This window comes from Rana temporaria, chromosome 10, assembly GCF_905171775.1.
Source record: "Rana temporaria chromosome 10, aRanTem1.1, whole genome shotgun sequence".
NCBI classification, from domain to species: domain Eukaryota; kingdom Metazoa; phylum Chordata; class Amphibia; order Anura; family Ranidae; genus Rana; species Rana temporaria.
The window spans coordinates 11,512,797-11,530,368 of record NC_053498.1 but is presented as its reverse complement, the minus strand read 5'-3'; the positions used below and the strand labels follow the sequence as shown (position 1 = coordinate 11,530,368).

General features: G+C 45.1%; 1 protein-coding gene across 1 annotated transcript in view; it reads left to right on the top strand.

Annotated features, from left to right (window-relative positions):
- Positions 1–17,232, top strand: part of LOC120916317 — a 48,445-nt gene extending 31,213 nt beyond the window's left edge. The window contains exons 6-13 of the mRNA XM_040327223.1: positions 1,909–2,022; positions 4,105–4,251; positions 6,401–6,541; positions 6,726–6,863; positions 9,257–9,373; positions 12,963–13,109; positions 15,248–15,391; positions 16,677–17,232. Coding sequence (XP_040183157.1) covers positions 1,909–2,022; positions 4,105–4,251; positions 6,401–6,541; positions 6,726–6,863; positions 9,257–9,373; positions 12,963–13,109; positions 15,248–15,391; positions 16,677–16,795 — 1,067 coding nt within the window. The 3' untranslated portion in view covers positions 16,796–17,232. The remainder of the gene's footprint in view (positions 1–1,908; positions 2,023–4,104; positions 4,252–6,400; positions 6,542–6,725; positions 6,864–9,256; positions 9,374–12,962; positions 13,110–15,247; positions 15,392–16,676) is intronic.
- The last annotated feature ends 340 nt before the right edge of the window (positions 17,233–17,572 follow it).

Here is a 17,572-nt window from a genome sequence, read left to right as displayed (position 1 = left end):
AGTGCCCAACTGCAGCCATTAAAGACCAACAATGCAGCATGTTCATTGCCCAACTACAGCCATTAAATTTCCCAACAATGCACCCTGCTCAGTGCCTATCTGCAGCCATTAAATTGCCCAACAATGCACCCTGTTCAGTGCCTATCTTCAGCCATTAAATTGCCCAACAATGCACCCCGCTCAGTGCCCATCTTTAGCCATTAACAGGAGATCAGGGCTCTATGTAATTCAGCGGCGCTCGCGCCTCTTCCCCTAAGAGACAGAAGGGATCGACGTATAACGCGCACCCACAATTTTCCCCTGATTATAAGGGGAAAAAAGTGTGTGTTATACGCCAATAAATACGATATGTAAAAAACTGAATTTCTTCACCAGTTTAGTCAAATATTTATTCTGCTACACATTGTTAGTATAAAAAAAAAATCTCAATAAGTGTACTGTATCTTGATTGGTTTGCGCAAAAGTTATAGCGTCTACAAACTATAGGATATTTTTATGGCATTTTTTTTTTTTACTAGTAATGGGGGCAAACAGCGTTTTTAAGCAGGACTGCGACATTGCCGACAGAAAATTTGAACACTAACTTACACTTTTTAGGGACCAGTGACACCAATACAGTGATCACTGATCAGTGCTAAAAAATAATAGACATGTGCAGTTCGTTTCGTTCTGAATTTAAATTTGGACACGTTTTCCTTTTTAGGAATTTTCGGATGTATCCGAATTTCCTAATTACAATGGCCCAGATTCAGGTAGAATTGCGCGATATTTGCGGGGGAGCAGGGCACCGATTTTGCCCTGCGCCCCGCAAATATTTTGTGCTGCCCTCGATTCACAGAACAGTAGCTCCGTGAACTGCGAGGGCGCGCCGGCAAATTTGCCCGGCGTAAGCGCGCGCAAGTTAAATGATCCTGCCGGGGGCGGGAATCATTTAAATTAGGCGCGCTCCCGCGCTGAGCATACATCGCATGCTCCGTCTGGAAACTTTCCCGACGTGCATTGCGGCAAATGACGTCGCAAGGACGTCATTTGCTTCAAAGTGAACGTGAATGGCGTCCAGCGCCATTCACGAAGCACTTACGCAAACGACGTGAAATTCAAATGTCGCGGGAGCGGCGGCAATACTTTAGCATTGGCTGCCCCTACTATTAGAAGGGGCAGCCTTGCGCTAAAGTTGCCGTACGGAAACTCCGTACCTGGCTTGCGCGGGGCCCGCGCAAGTTTGTGAATCAGTTGGTAGTATGCAATTTGCATACTACACGCTGATCACAATGGGAGCGCCCCCTAGCGGCAAGCACAAGAATGCAGCCTAAAATCTGCGAGGCATAAGTGCCTTATGCCGCGCAGATTTTAGGCTGCAGTCGGTGTAACGAGGTTCCTGAATCAGGAGAACTCGTTACGCCGGGGCAAGTAAGCAATTGCGCCGTGTAACTTATGGTTACACGGGCGCAATTGCTTCTTGAATCTGGGCCAAAAGTACCAAATTTAAATGAATCTGAAAAGACAAAAAAATATTATTACGAATAGATTAAAATAGTTTTCAAATCAATTTTGAAAAGTTTTCGAATTTGAAAAGTTTTCGAATCCAAATAGTTTTCCAATTTCCAAAGAGAATAAAATAGAATAAAAAATAAAGGAAATAAATAAAAAAAAAATAGAATAGAAAATAATATAACAGAAACTAAAATAATAGAATAGTAAAACAAAATAGAAAATAAAAGAATGAATAGAATAGAATATAAAAAGGAGGAGGATCTGGGCTGTTCTGTGCAAAACCATTACACAGGAGCAGGAAAATATGACAATTATTTATTATTTTATATAAAGAAAAATGAAATATTTTCTTATTTAAATGATATTATATTATGTGTCCTTAATAATTATTTTCCCTTTCTTTGTTTTGCTCAGCTGTTCCCCTTTCATGTTTTCAATGCGCAAAAACCAACTCAGCTTGCCAAGGCTTTAAGGTGACCTGTCCGCTTGAACACAGCTGTGGTTTCACCTATAGGGAAATTACTGAAGGTACAGTATTATGGGAAATTTGACGTAAATTTAGCTTTAAAGTGTGCTTTAACTTCAACAATACATTTTATTTGCTTTTTTTTGGTTGTTTCTTTATACCATTGAAAGTGTTTTATTCAATAAAAGCAAATAAAAATGAAAATGTTTATTCTACCAGAAATCCAGTGAGCTGGTAGGCAGCTGCAGCTAGCTAGTCTTCCACTAGGTGGCTCTGTGACAGAATGGAGTCTGGTTACAGCAGACAGTGTCATCGGGTGCTAGGCCCCTTTTAGTGATGTCATGGGTGAGTCAGTGCCCACATATAAGCCAGGTTGGGAGGGGCCCTCCTGCACTAGGGGCATAGGATCCAGGAAGCCCACACCAGCACATACAGTATGTAACCAGTACGTGTAGGAGGCACGGGATGAGTAGACATGCACCCATAGCTCCCAACTGTCCCTGATTTGGAGCAATGTCCCTCCGTCCCTCATTCCTCCTCATGCCCCTTTCCCCTCTCCCCATTCTAATCTCTGCCCCTCCCCTTTCCTCTCTCCCCATTCAAATCTCTGCCCCTCCCCTTTCCTCTCCCCCATTCTAATCTCTGCCCCTCCCCCTTTCCTCTGTCCCCATTCTAATCTCTGACCCTCCCCCTTTCCTCTCTCCCCATTCTAATCTCTGCCCCTCCCCTTTCCTCTCTCCCCATTCAAATCTCTGCCCCTCCCCTTTCCTCTCCCCCATTCTAATCTCTGCCCCTCCCCCTTTCCTCTGTCCCCATTCTAATCTCTGACCCTCCCCCTTTCCTCTCTCCCCATTCTAATCTCTGCCCCTCCCCTTTCCTCTCTCCCCATTCAAATCTCTGCCCCTCCCCCTTTCCTCTGTCCCCATTCTAATATCTGCCCCTCCCCCTTTCCTCTCTCCCAATTCTAATCTATGCCCCTCCCCTTTCCTCTCTTCCCTCTCGAATATTCTCCCTCCCCCCATTTTAATCTTTGCCCCTCCCCTTTCCTCTGTCTCCATTCTAATCTCTGCCCCTCCCCCTTTACTTTCTCCTCATTGTAATCTCTGCCCCTCCCCCTTGCCTCTCCCCATTCTAATCTCTGCCCCTCCCCTTTCCTCGCTCCCCATTCAAATCTCTGCCCCTCCCCTTTCCTCTCTCCCCATTCTAATCTCTGCCCCTCCCCTTTCCTCTCTCCCCATTCTAATCTCTGCCCCTCCCCCTTTCCTCTCTCCCCATTCTAATCTCTGCCCCTCCCCTTTCCTCTCTCCCCATTCGAATCTCTACCCCTCCCCCTTTTTAAGATATGCCCCTCCCCCTTTCCTCACCCCCATTCTAATCTATGCCCCTCCCCCTTTCCTTTCTCCTCATTCTAACCTCTATTATTATATTTATTTTTTGCTTAATGGGCCGTACACACGACCGAACATGTCTGCTGAAACTGGTCCGCGGACCAGTTTCAGCAGACATGTTCGGTCGTGTGTAGGCCCGAGCGGACAGGATTCCAGCAAACATTTGCCCGCCGGGCCTTTTTCCAGCGGGCAAATATTTCTGGACTTGTTTAGAAACATGCCCGCTGGAATCCTGTCCCCTCGGACATGTTCGGTCGTCTGTACATACCTACCGTACATGTCCGAGCGCCCGCCATCCCTCGCATGCGTCGAATGACTTTGACGCATGCGTGGAACTGGCAGGGCCGCCCACGTCGCCACGTCATCGGCGCGGCGACGGCGCGGCCACGCCCCGCGTATTGTTTACGCGCGGATTTCTGTACGATGGTGAGTACAGCCACCATACAGAAATCCCCGGGCAGACATGTACAGTGAAAACGGTCCGGCGGACCAGTTTCATCGTACATGTTTGCTCGTCTGTACGCGGCCTTAGTTGTGCATCGATGATTTATTAATTTTAGAATCTGAGCATATTGTGGATGATGATGATTATTATTATTATTATTTTGCTTTGGCTCTGGTTAGATCATTTTTTTTAAACAAACTCGAGTTCTTAGCATAGATGTATAAACCAAAATAGTTTATATTATAAACATTGTTATTGTTAAACATTATTATTATTTTTTACTAACATCTGTTTTATAATTCACTACACAGATGGAAAACTCTATAAAGACTATATAAAGTCATGCATGCCAACAAAAAAGTGTGATAAAACTGTTAGCATTACCCATGTAAACGGCACGATGAAAATGGGGATTTCATGCTGCGACACGGATTCCTGCACCCCGTCGCTACCCCGATGTAAGCTCCTTTTATTTCCTTTATTTAAAGTGGAAATGTGAGCACCACAAACTGAAAACACCATTTTTAATTCTTGTTTACCATACTAAGCAAAACTCCCACATCCGTCCATGTCTCCATGTTTTATTTTGTTGAGAAATCACTTTGAAATACACCCCCCCCTCCCCCTCTAGCATTTCCAGCCGCGGCCATCCGCAGTAAGAGCAAATTATTCATTTAAAAATGACTTCCTGGAATCCATCTGTCCCTAGCCCAGGCATGCAGGCAGGGAGTGTGCTTAGCTGAGAAAGCCCCTCCTCCTGATGAAAGAACAAATAGGCCCGGATTCAGAAAGGACTTACGACGGCGTATCTATGCGCTTATTCAGGAACTGAGATACGCCTGAATTTTGCACGATTACGACCGACGTAAGTCTCCTTACGCCTTCGTATCTTGGGTGCATATTCACTTCACTGCCCGATTCCCTACTGCGCATGCGCGGGGATCGCAGCGCGCGTCACTGGTCCCAGCTCTCTCCTGGGAACAGTTTTTCCCAGAAGACAGCGGGGGGGGGGGGGGTTGGGTTGACGTGACAGGCTGGATTCCCCGCGGGGATCCGAACCCGGAAGTGGTGCAAATACCTGTTCTCACATTGATGGATGTATGTTTGCAAAAAAAAAAAAAAAAAACACAGTGACAAGGGGGTAGCCATCCGGGGCCCTGGAGACCTCTGGGCCCTTTAATAAAAACAAAAAAAATAATAAAAATAAGAAAAAAAATATATAAAAAAAATCATTTTTTTTATAAAAAAATAAAATAAAAAAAGGGGGGGGTTGCCATCCGGGGCCCTGGGGACCTCTGGGCCCCTTAATAAGAACACAGTGGGGTAGATTCAGAGAGAAGATACGACGGCGTATCTCTGAGTGTGTGGGGTCGTATCTATGCGCCTGATTCATAGAATCAGTTACGCATAGATTTCCCTAAGACCCGACCGGCGTAAGTGTTTTACACCGTCGGATCTTAGGCTGCATATTTACGCTGGCCGCTAGGTGGCGCTTCTGTAGATTTACGCGAGGAATATGCAAATGAGCTAGATACGCCGATTCAGAAAAGGACGTCTGGCCGGCGCATTTTTTTACGTTGTTTACGTTAGGCTTTTTTCGGCGTATAGTTACTCTGAGATCCGACGGTCGGATCTATGCGGCTGATTCATAGAATCAGTTACGCATAGATCTCCCTTAGATCCGACAGGTTTGCGTTCGGCTTTTTTCGGCGTATAGTTACCCCTGCTATATGAGGGGTATCCTATGTTAAGTATGGCCGTCGTTCCCGCGTCGAGTTTAAAAATGTTTACGTCGTTTGCGTAAGTCGTTCGCGTAAGTCGTTCGCGAATAGGGCTGGACGTAATTTACGTTCACGTCAAAAGCAATGACGATTTGCGGCGGAATTTCGAGCATGCGCACTGGGATTTTTTCACGAAACGGCGCATGCGCCGTTCGTAAAAAAAAAAACGTCAAATACGTGGGGTCACAGTTAATATACATAAAACACGCCCACATCATCCACATTTGAATTAGGTGGGCTTATGCCGACACACATACGTTACGCCGCCGTAACTGAGGGCGCAAGTTGTTTCTGAGTACAGAACTTGCGCCCTAAATTACGGCGGCGTAACGTATCTGAGATACGTTACGCCGGGCGGACAGATTGACCATTCTATCTGAATCTACCCCAATTTGTTATATATATACACATTTTTTTTTTTATAAAATAAATAAATAGAAAGGGGGGGTTGCCATCTGGGGCCCTGGGGATCTCTGGGCCCTTTAATAAAAAAATTAAAATAAAAAAAATATATAAAAAAAGATAAAAAAAAAATGTATATAAAAAAAAGGGGGGGGGGTTGCCATCCGGGGCCCTGGTGACCTCTGGGCCAGTTAATTAAAACAAAAAAATAAATAAAATAAAAATATCTAAAACACAATTTAAAACAAAATGTTATAAAAAAAAAATGTTTTAAAAAGGAGGGTTGCCATTCGGGGCCCCTTACAGGTGTACTGCCTTTACCCCCCCTGATGGTGGGCCTGGCAATGCACATTGGTTTAGTTAACTTTGCTTTTATTTTTAACATGCCTTTTAAAATGCTATTTTTTTTATTATCTTCTTAAAGGGCCCGCCGACAGTTCTAAGGCCAATGGGCTGTCATGCCCGACATGCAGAGATTTAAAAAACGGCAAGTGTAACCCGGAGTCAGAATTACAATGTACCGGCAGTGAGCTAATGTGTGTCGCTCAATCCACTGAAACAGCAGGTATTTCATTTATCACAAGGACATATGTATTTTTTTTTTTGGAACAGGATCACCAGGTGAAAATAAAGTAAAAAAATGTCAGATAAAACTACTGCAGCCACCCAATGTAAGAATTTGTATGCTGTAATATTTAAATGTTTTTATTTTTGGGGTTTAATCTCTATGTCTTGTTTGGTTTCTAAAGGTTTTAAAGAAAGTGCAATGGGTTGCGCTACTAAAAGTGTCTGCGATATGAAGAGCTTTACCTATAAAAATGACCCGGCTTTCATTAACGTGGAATTTTCTTGTGACCCTACAAAATCCGAGGCCCAACCTGCAGGAGGTGAGAAACTATTACACATTTCCTTCCATATCAGCGCTGTGTGTTCTTATCAGACACTTCTCCTGGGAAACATATGGGGTGATTTTCTGAAGGTCTAGTGTACTGGCTGTTATGTTGTCTCCTCAAAATAACTCAACACACAGCCATTAATGTCTAAACCGCTGGCATCAAAAGTGAGTACACCCCTAAGTGAAAATTTCCAAATCGGGCCCAAAGTGTCAATATTTTTTGTGGCCACCATTATTTTCCAGCAGTCCTAACCCTCTTGGGCATGGAGTTTACCAGAGCTTCACAGGTTGCCACTGGAGTCCTCTTCCCCTCCTCCATGAACCAGGGCCATCTTTAACTACTTAAAGTGGGAGTTCACCCAATTAGTTTTTTTTTTCTTTTTTCCCCTAAGCTTCATGCTCGTTTTGTCTAGTGGAATCGGCTAGTTGTTTTAAAATATGATCTGTACTTACCCGTTTTCGAGATGCATCTTCTTCCGTCGCTTCCGGGTATGGGTCTTCGGGAGCGGGCGTTCCTTCTTGATTGACAGTCTTCCGAGAGGCTTCCGACGGTCGCATCCATCGCGTCACTCGTAGCCGAAAGAAGCCGAACGTCGGTGCGGCTCTATACTGCGCCTGCGCACCGACGTTCGGCTTCTTTCGGAAATTTGTGACGCGATGGATGCGACCGTCTGAAGCCTGTCAATCAAGAAGGAACGCCCAGTCCCGCAGCCCCATACCCGGAAGCGACTGAGAAGATGCATCTCGTAAACGGTAAGTACAGGTCATATTTTAAAACAACTAGCCGATTCTCGAAGACCAAACGAGCATGAATCTAAGGGGAAAATGTGTTCTCTATGGGTGAACCTCCGCTTTAAGACCCGGACCAATATGCAGGTAAAGAACCTGGTCCTTTTTTTGCGATCCGGCACTGCGTCGATTTAACTGACAATTGCGCGGTTGTGCGACGTGGCTCCCAAACAAAATTGGCGTCCTTTTTTCCCCACAAATAGAGCTTTCTTTTGGTGGTATTTGATCACCTCTGCGGTTTTTATTTTTCGTGCTACAAACAAAAATAGAGCGACAATTTAAAAAAAAAAAACAATATTTTTTACTTTTTGCTGTAATAAATTTCCCCCAAAAATATATAAAAAAAATGTTTTTCCCCTCAGTTTAGGCCGATACGTATTCTTCTACCTATGTTTGGTAAAAAAAAAAATCGCAATAAGTGTTTATCGGTTGTTTTGCGCAAAATTTATAGCGTTTACAAAATAGGGGATAGTTTTATTGCATTTTTATTATTTTTGTTTTTTCTACTACTAATGGCGGCGATCAGCGATTTTTTTTGTGACTGCGACATTATGGCGGACACTTCGGACAATTTTGACACATTTTTGGGACCATTGTAATTTTTACAGCAAAAAATGCATTTAAAATGCATTGTTTATTGTGGAAATGACAGTTGCAGTTTGGGAGTTAACCACAAGGGGGCGCTGAATGAGTTATGTTTCACCTAGTGTGTGTTTACAATTGTAGGGGGGTGTGGCTGTAGGACTGACGTCATCGATTGTCTCCCTATAAAGGGGATGACACGATCGATGCAGCCACCACAGTGAAGCACAGGGAAGCTGTGTTTACACGCGGCTCTCCCCGTTCTTCAGCTCCGGGGACCGATCGCAGGACCCCAGCGGCGATCGGGCCTGCAGGTCCCACGGTCCCGGAGCTTCGGGAGTGCTATAAAAATGCACTGATTACTGTGAAAATTACAATGGCAGTGAAGGGGCTAACCCTAGGGGGCGCTAAAGGGGTTAAGTGTGCCCAATTGTGTGTTTCTTACTGTAGGGGGGGCGTGGCTGGGCTTGTGACGTCACTGATCGTCGTTCCCTATGACAGTGACAAGCCACAGAGAAGAACGGGGGAATGTTTGTTTACACACACCTCTCCCCGTTCTTCAGCTCCTGTGACCCGATCGCGGGACACCGGCGGCGATTGGGTCCGCGGGTGCTTTCACGGAGCTTCGGACCGGGTCGCGAGCACGCCGGCGGCGGCACGAGCGACCCACGGCTGGGCACTTAAAGGGCCACGTACCTGTACGTGATTGTGCCCAGCCGTGCCATTCTGGCAACGTATATCGGCGTTAGGCGGTCCTTAAGTGGTTACACAGGGTTTATCTATTATAATATGTTTATTTGTTTTTATGTTTCTTCCTATAGAAAAAAAAAGTATAGTAATTTATAAAATTATTTGAAAAAAATAAATATTTATTATTTTTTTTATCTTCGTAATGTCAGTTTTTTTGGAAGTATAAAGTTCTATCCTTCTCTCTGTTTTGTATATTATTTATTTCCCATGTTGATGAGATTTCCTATTATTTATTTTTTTGTCTTTTATTATTTTATATTTTAGGCACTCCTCCTATGTGTGTATTCTGCAGAGCTGAGGATGCTTTAGAATGCGAAGGTAAACTGGACTTTTGCCCTAAAAATACTATCTGTGGTTCCTCATACAGAGTAACCGTATCTGGTAAGTCAAAATAAGCTTTTCATCTTTACCTTCTCTTGACTCACCACCTTATGGTAAACCCATTACAAACCCAGGAGTAGGGAATTGAGTATAGTGCTACCCCCAAAAGGGGGCGCTGTAGTTTAACTGGTTCTTCTTCCATATTGGTGCAGGGGTAGCCAGGTACACAGAAACAGTCACTCTGTCCAGCTCAATGAAGTAGGGGTTTGTTGTCTTGATGCATTATTGCAAATTAAACTTTGGATGGGGTGTAGGGAGTTGTGCAGTGGCGGCTGGTGCTCAACATTTTTGGGGGGGGCGCAAATGGAAAAAAAAATTGCAGCCTCACCGTGCCCATCAAATTCAGCCACTGTGCCATCAATTTTCACCACTGTGCCATGCCATCAAACGCAGTCACTATGCCATGCCATCAAACGCAGCCACTGTGCCATGAATTGTCACCACTGTTCCATGCCATCAAATGCAGTCACTATGCCATGCCATCAAACGCAGACAATGTGCCATGAATTGTCACCACTATTCCATGCCATCAAACGCAGCCACTGTGCCATCAATTCGCACCACTGTTTCATGCCATCAAATGCAGTCACTATGCCATGCCATCAAACGCAGCCACTGTGCCATCAATTTGCACCACTGTGCCATGCCAACAAACGCAGTCACTGTGCCATGCCATCAAACACAGCCACTGTGACATCACTTGTCACCCCTGTGCCATGCCATCAAACGCAGTCACTGTGCCATGCCATCAAACACAGCCACTGTGACATCAATTGTCGCCACTGTGCCAATTGTCACCACTGTGCCCATTGATGTCACTGTGCCAATTGTCCCCACTGTGCCCATTGTCCCCACTGTGCCTATTGTCGTCACTGTGCCCTTTAATTGTCGCCACTGTGCCCATTCATGCCGCTGTGCCAATTGTCCCCACTGTGCCTATTGTCGCCACTGTGCCCATTGATGTCACTGTGCCCTTCGTCGCCGCTGTGCCCCTTCCCCCCCCCCACCCGGCACTTACCTTTACTGGAGTCAGCCATCCACGTCCTCCACCCTCGATGTCTTCTCCCGCCCTCGATGACGCTTCAGCCAATCAGGTTACCGGTAGCCAGAACCGGCCAACCTGATTGTCTGACACGCCTGTCAGTCTTATCCAAGGAACGCACACCCCGTGCGTTCTGAGGATAAGCTTCCGGGGACCCGAGGGCTGTACTCGGGAAGCCTTTCAGAGCCGCTGGCTCTGATAGGCACTTCCGTACAGCCAACCAGCTGCCGTTATTCAGATGGTCGGCGCCTCATGTCCGGCCATCTGAATAGAACAGCGCAGCGGTGACAATAACATAGATTTGGGCAATGCATAAATCTATGTTATTAGACTCAGTGGTGGTGAGAGCCAGAGGGGGCGGCGCTCCAGCGCCCTCTATGGACGAACCGCCCAGTACAGTAATAGGAGGACACCCTTCACTTTGGAAAAGTGTCTTAGTTATTTCTTTCCAGTATGCAAGGAATGAGTAACATCGCTATTGGAACTGTCCCAGCAAACGCTTGCACTGATGTACAAGGGATTGTATCATCACACAGTCACTAGGATCCTACACAAAGGTCTGTACTCACAATGTTCCCGGTAGTGATATACCGAACACCCCCCCCCCCACCCCCTCGGTTTGGTTCCCACCAGAACTTCCGAACATGGAAAAAGTTTGGACCCGAACCACAAACCCTTTTAAAGTGTATGGGACCTGAACTTGAAGAATCAAAAGTCCCCACTTGAAAGCCTATATGCAAGTAATTGGCCATAAAAGGGTATGGGGGCCCGGGTACTGCCCTGGGGGACATGTATCAATGCAAAAAAAAAAATATATATATATATATATATACACACATGCCCGGATTCAGAAAGAATAGTCTAAGTTGTAGGCGGGCGTAGCGTATCTGAGATACACTACGCCGCCGTAACTTAGGACGCAAGTTCCGTATTCAGAAAGAACTTTCGCCCTATGTTACGGCGGCGTAGTGTAAATGTGTCGGCGTAAGCCCGCCTAATTCAAATTTGTCTGGTAGTGGGCGTGTTGTATGTTAATCTATCATGACCCCACGTAATTGACGCTCTTTACGAACGGCGCACGTATCCCAGTGCGCATGCTCCAAATCACGTCGCAAATAGTCAATGCTTTCGACGTGAACGTAACTTACGCAAAGCCCTATTCGCGAACATTTTACGCAAACGACGGAAAATTCGACGCTGTCCCGACGTCCATACTTAACATTGGCTACGCCTCATAGAGCAGGGGTAACTTTACGCCGGTCCGACGCCTTACGTAAACGACGCATATAGATACGCCGGACGCAACTACGTTCGTGAATCGGCATATCTACCTAATTTGCATATTATATGCGTAAATCTACGGAAGCCCCACCTAGCGGCCAGCGTAAATATGCAACTAAGATACGACAGTGTAAGAGACTTACGCCGGCCGTATCTTAGTAAAATACTGGCGTATCTTGCTTTCTGAATACAGAAAGAAGTTACGCCAGCACTTCCTAGAACTTACGCGGCGTATCAATTGATACGCCGACGTAAATTCTATCTGAATCCGGGCCATAGTTTTTACAGAAGAAGTGATTTTAATTAAACTTAAAGTGAAACAATACAAATGAAAAATGATTTTAAATATAGCGCCTGGGGGGTCCACTTAGTCTGTCTGTAAAGTGGTGCATCTGTAGCATGTATAGAACCTGCTGCAGCAAAACTGACGCATATAAAGAAAAAAAAATGACACTTAAATAGATTTTCCCGGCTGCAAGACATTGCCCGCAATACAAAAATGTTTTATAAAATGGCATGGGGATTTTCAGAGGAGATTCCAATCTTGCTTTGGTTTTGGGTCTGGACAAACCTAGACCGTCCGCTACCAACTGTAATTTAAGCGCCCCCCTAAGATGAGTCTTTGCCTCGCAAAGTTACTCCATTCTCTCTGTCTGGTTGACGTATGGAGGGAAACCCATCCTACGGGGCAGGGATTACACTCATTATTCTGCTCCTTATAAGTTTTCCTCTGCAATCCCTGGAGGCTCAGTCTTGACCACTTAAGGCCGTACAGAGGATGTGATATTCCGACAACAATTGTCTGACAGACGTGTTTTGTCGGATAATCCCACCGTCTGTACGCCCCATCGGACAATTGTTGTCGGAATTTCCAAAAACAAATGTTAGCTGTGCATGCTCTCAAATTGTCCGACAACAAATGTGTACACAAGTCTGTCGGACTAAAAAGTACAAACACGCATGCTCCGAACCAATGCTAACCATCACACAACATTAGCAGAAGTTGCCCAAAGGGTGGCGCTAAAGAGCAGAAAAACAGCGTAGTTTGGTGTATGTTGGCTGAAAAAGTTCTGCCATCTGTATGCAGAACAAGGTCACGGCCAACGCCCTTCGGACAAAAATCCACAGATTTGTCCGATGGAAGTCCGATCGCGTGTACGAGGCTTAAAGAGTAATCTATAATACAAAACACAAGTGGTGCGCACAACTGGCAGCACAAACTTTTTTGGTTCTGTAGCTTTGAGCACCTTTATTTTTTATTTTCAGCTGGAAACAAAACATCTTCCATTGCCCGATCATGTGTTCCGGAAGACAAGTGCAACATCTTTGGAACTATGTCTATAACCGGCAAAAGAATTGCCACAGGAACAAGTTGCTGCAAAGAAGACGGCTGTACACCTTCAATAGAACCATGTAAGGAAATCTCCAACTTCTGTTTTCAGGTCTAATTTGGAGGTTTTTTTTGTTTGTTTTTTTACATATTGGCTGTTTTTTCACCTCCTGCCTTCATGCAAAATTCCTTCAATAAAGGAAAGCCATGCTTTTCAGTGCAGTTATCCTGGTAGGGGCTAGGGAGGTGGTTGGGTTTGTAGATAATCCCTGGGATTTTGCCAGAATTAGGGAAAAACCTATATTGCGGTTCAAGCCTTTGCTATTGGTCAGTCGAGTCACAAGAGCCAATAATATGAAGGAGTGGCTAACAAGCCTCCTTTTTATCAAAGGGTGGGATCACAGCAGCCGTATGGCCATTGTGTTGGAACTATTAGGGACAGATTCTTTCATAAAACTCCTATTTATTTATTTTTAATTGTGGATTAGTTCTACAATTGGTCAAGATTGAATAAAATAAAAAATGATTTGCCGTTTGTAGGGCTGAGCAAGCTTGTGTCCAACTTTTTGTATCAGAAATTGGCACTGCCATATAGGCGGGCATGTTTCAAAGCCAAAATTGAAGAAAGAAAGGGGAGGGGAAGGGAGTTAAGGGGAGAGAGGAGAGGAGCAGAGGGGATGGGAGAGGAGGGGAGGGGAGAGATAGGGGAGAAGGGAGAGGGAAGAAGGGGAGGAGAGGAAAAGGGAGATGAGGGGAGGAGAGGAGGAAAAGAAAAGGGAGGAGAGGAAAATAAAAGGGAGGCTAGGAGAGGGCATGTTTCAAAGCCAAAATTGAAGAAAGAAAGTAAAGGAGAGGGGAGGGGAATGGAGTTGAGGGTAAAGAGGAGAGGGACAGAGGGGATGGGAGAGGAGAGGGGGGGAGGGTCGAGATAGGGAAAAGGGGAGAAGGGGTGGAGAGGGGAGGGGGAAGGGAGAGGAGAGGAGAGGAGGGGAGGAGAGGAAAAGAGGGGAGAGGAGGGGAGAAGAGCAAAAGAAGGGAGGAGAGGAAAATAAAAGGGAGGATAGGAGATGGCATTGCCATATAGGTGGGCATGTTTCAAAGCCAAAATTTAAGAAAGTAAAGGAGAGGGGAGGGGGAAGGGAGTTAAGGTGAGAGGGGAGAGAAGAGAGGAGCAGAGAGGAGGGGAGGGAAGAGATAGGGGAGAAGGGGGAGGGGGAAGGGAGAGGAGAGGAAAAAGGAGGAGAGGGGAGAGGGGAGGGAGGAGAGAAAAAGAAAAGGGAGGATATGAGAGGGGAGGAGAAGGGAGTGGAGGGGATAGGGGAGAGGAGGAGAGAGAGGAGCGGAGGAGAGCAAAAGGGAGGATAGGAGAGGGGAAAGGGGAGAGAAGAGGAGAGAAGAGAGGAGAGGGAAGGAGAAGAGAAGAGGAGAGAGGAGGGGAGGGGGGAGGAGAGGAGAGAAGGGAGAAGAGAGGGGAGGAGAGGGGTGGGGAGGGAAGGGAAGAAGGAAAAGGAGGGGGTAGGAGTGGAGAGCAGAGAACAGGAGAGAAGAGGGACAGACACCATTGAAGATAAGTGCCCAGTGGGTCACAAAGGCCCCCTCCCCGAACCACCTTTACTCACCTTACCAGTGCTCCCGCCCTGCTATAGACAATTGAATAATGTGAATTGCCATTTGTAGGGCTAAAACACAAGCTATTGTAACATTTTTTGTATAGGAAACTGGGCACTGCCATAGGGGAGAATGGAAAGGAAAGGAAAATGGAACGGAACAGACAACACTGAAGATAAGTGCCCAGTGGTCCACAAAGGCCCACTCACCAAACCACCTTTACTCACCTTACCAGTGCTTCCTTGCTGCTCCTGTGAACCATTGCCCTGCTATAGACAATTAAAATGAGCTTTAAGACAAGACCTCACTGACCTATGAAGTTACAGCCACTATGGAGCGATTCATCCTCAAATTCATGCTACAAGCAGAAATGTCATTCAAATCAGGTCTCAGCACTTTGCTCTCTCCACTCTTCCATGGCACTTGCTCACAGTTCACATTAAAGGTTAGAAGGCTGGCCTCTCTCCAGCATGTACACAGATAGCAGTAAAAAAATAAAATAAATATGGTTTAACCCTTGCCAGTTCTTTTCAAAACTACAAACAAAAAGGAATGTTTAGGCTCCTCCTTTAATACATTCCTCTAACATTGTAATACTTCTATTATTGTGCAGGGAAACCTAAATTGGCAAAACTCAACGAAAAGAAATGCAAAACATGTCTGTCCTCCTATGCTGACTCCTGTGAGACCAATGACACCCTGGAGTGCCGGGGGGATGAGAATGAGTGTGTGAGCTATGCAATGACCATGTCCACCGGTAAGTTTACTTTCTTATCTAATAACGACTTGTCAGGGAATTCATAGAACATTGAGGCCTCATGCACACTGGATGTTTCTGCAGATGCTTCCAGGGGTGTCAGCAGGGCCCCCATCTCAGGAATTATGGGGCCCCTTACACAGCTTCAGGCATGGGCCCCCTGGAGCAGAGAACCGGGGGGGGAGGGTGCTGCCGCCTCAAGTTGAGAAGCGGGTGGCTGCTGCAAATTGTGTAGTGGGGGGTGCCACCGCCAACTAATAATTGACATAATTGAGAAGCGGTGGGGGGCCGTGACTTGAGAAGCGGGGGGTGCCACGAATTGGGGGGGACCTCTGGGCCCCCCCCAATACGCCGGCGTACTTTCAAATTTGCCGCGTCGTATCTTTAGTTTGAATTCTCAAACCAAGATACGACGGCATTTGGGTAAGATCCGACAGGCGTACGGCTTCGTACGCCTTCAGATCTTAGGATGCAATACTTTGGCGCCCGCTGGGTGGAGTTCGCGTTGTTTTCCGCGTCGGGTATGCTAATTAGCTGTTTACGGCGATCAACGAAGGTACGCATGGTCGTCGCATTCTCTTACGTCGTCGCTAGTCGGCTTTTCCCGGCGTAAAGTTACGGCTGCTATTTCAATGGCTTATATTTAGATTAGCCATGTTAAAGTATGGCCGTCGTTCCCGCGTCGAATTTTAAATGTTTTTTTTTTTTTGCGTAAGTCGTCCGTGAATAGGAAAGGACGTAACGCACGTCGCCGTTCAAAAAATGACGTCGGTGCGACGTCATTTGGCGCAAAGCACGGCGGGAAATTTCAAAACGAAGCATGCGCAGTACGTTCAGCGCGGGAACGCGCCTAATTTAAATGATACACGCCCCATTTGAATTAGGCGGGCTTGCGCCGGACGGATTTACGCTATGCCGCCGCAAGTTTACAGGCAAGTGCTTTGTGAATCAAGCACTTGCCTGTAAAACTTGCGGCGGTGTAACGTAAATGCAATACGTTATGCCGCCGCGGATGTCTCTGAATCTGGCCCTAAGTTTTTTTCCTGACGAGATTCTGGCCCGTGTGTACGAGGCTTGACTTTAGAATACTGAATTTTATTTAGTTGACATTTTTTTGCATTGCAATTTAGAGAACGATAGTTAGGAGTGAAGGTTTTGTGAATAAATTGATGATTTATAGTACAATCAGTCGTGTTGAAGTGATTTATTACTACTAGCTGTGTATTGAAGATCATTTCTGTATTCTCGGTGGTATAATTGTGTAAAAATTTGTCTGTTCCTACAGATTTTGACACTGCGGCTTATTCGTTTCGTGGATGTGGCACTAAGGCATTGTGCGATGCCCAAAATTATCTCATGATCATTAATGATGTAGAATATGGACATCGCTTTACCTGTACATAATATAGAATTGAGTCCAGCAGTGGAAGGTGCAGCATTGAAGTGTTACCAAACCCAGGATCCTGCATTCACGATATCAGGTTTCCCACAGAATTCGAAGATTCAAAATTTCAGAAACTTGGAAATCCAGAATTTCAGAAACTTGGAAATTCAGAATTTCAGAAACTTGGAAATTCAGAATTTCAGAAACTTAGAAATTCAGAATTTCAGAAACTTAGAAATTCAGAATTTCAGAAACTTGGAAATTCAGAATTTCAGAAACTTGGAAATTCGGAATTTCAGAAACTCTGAATTTTAGAAACTCGGAATTTCAGAAACTTGGAATTTCAGAAACTTGGAATTTCAGAAACTTGGAATTTCAGAAACTTGGAATTTCAGAAACTTGGAAATTCAGAATTTCAGAAACTTGGAAATTTAGAATTTCAGAAACTTGGAAATTCGGAATTTCAGAAACTCGGAATTTCAGAAACTTGGAATTTCAGAAACTTGGAATTTCAGAAACTTGGAATTTCAGAAACTTGGAAATTCGATATTCAAAAATTCTGAAATTACAAAATATAGAAATTCGAAATTACAAAATCCAACCAAAAATAAGAACAAAAATTCAAAAGAACGAAAATCCAAAAATAAGAACAAAAATTCAAAAATGTAAAAACACAAATTCGAAAATCTGAAATAATAACCAACTAATAATAACTTAACTATTAAATTATAGGTATTGGAATTTCCTTTACAATTTGGCGGTTAGTGAACGTTATGAATTTATCCAAAGTTATGAAT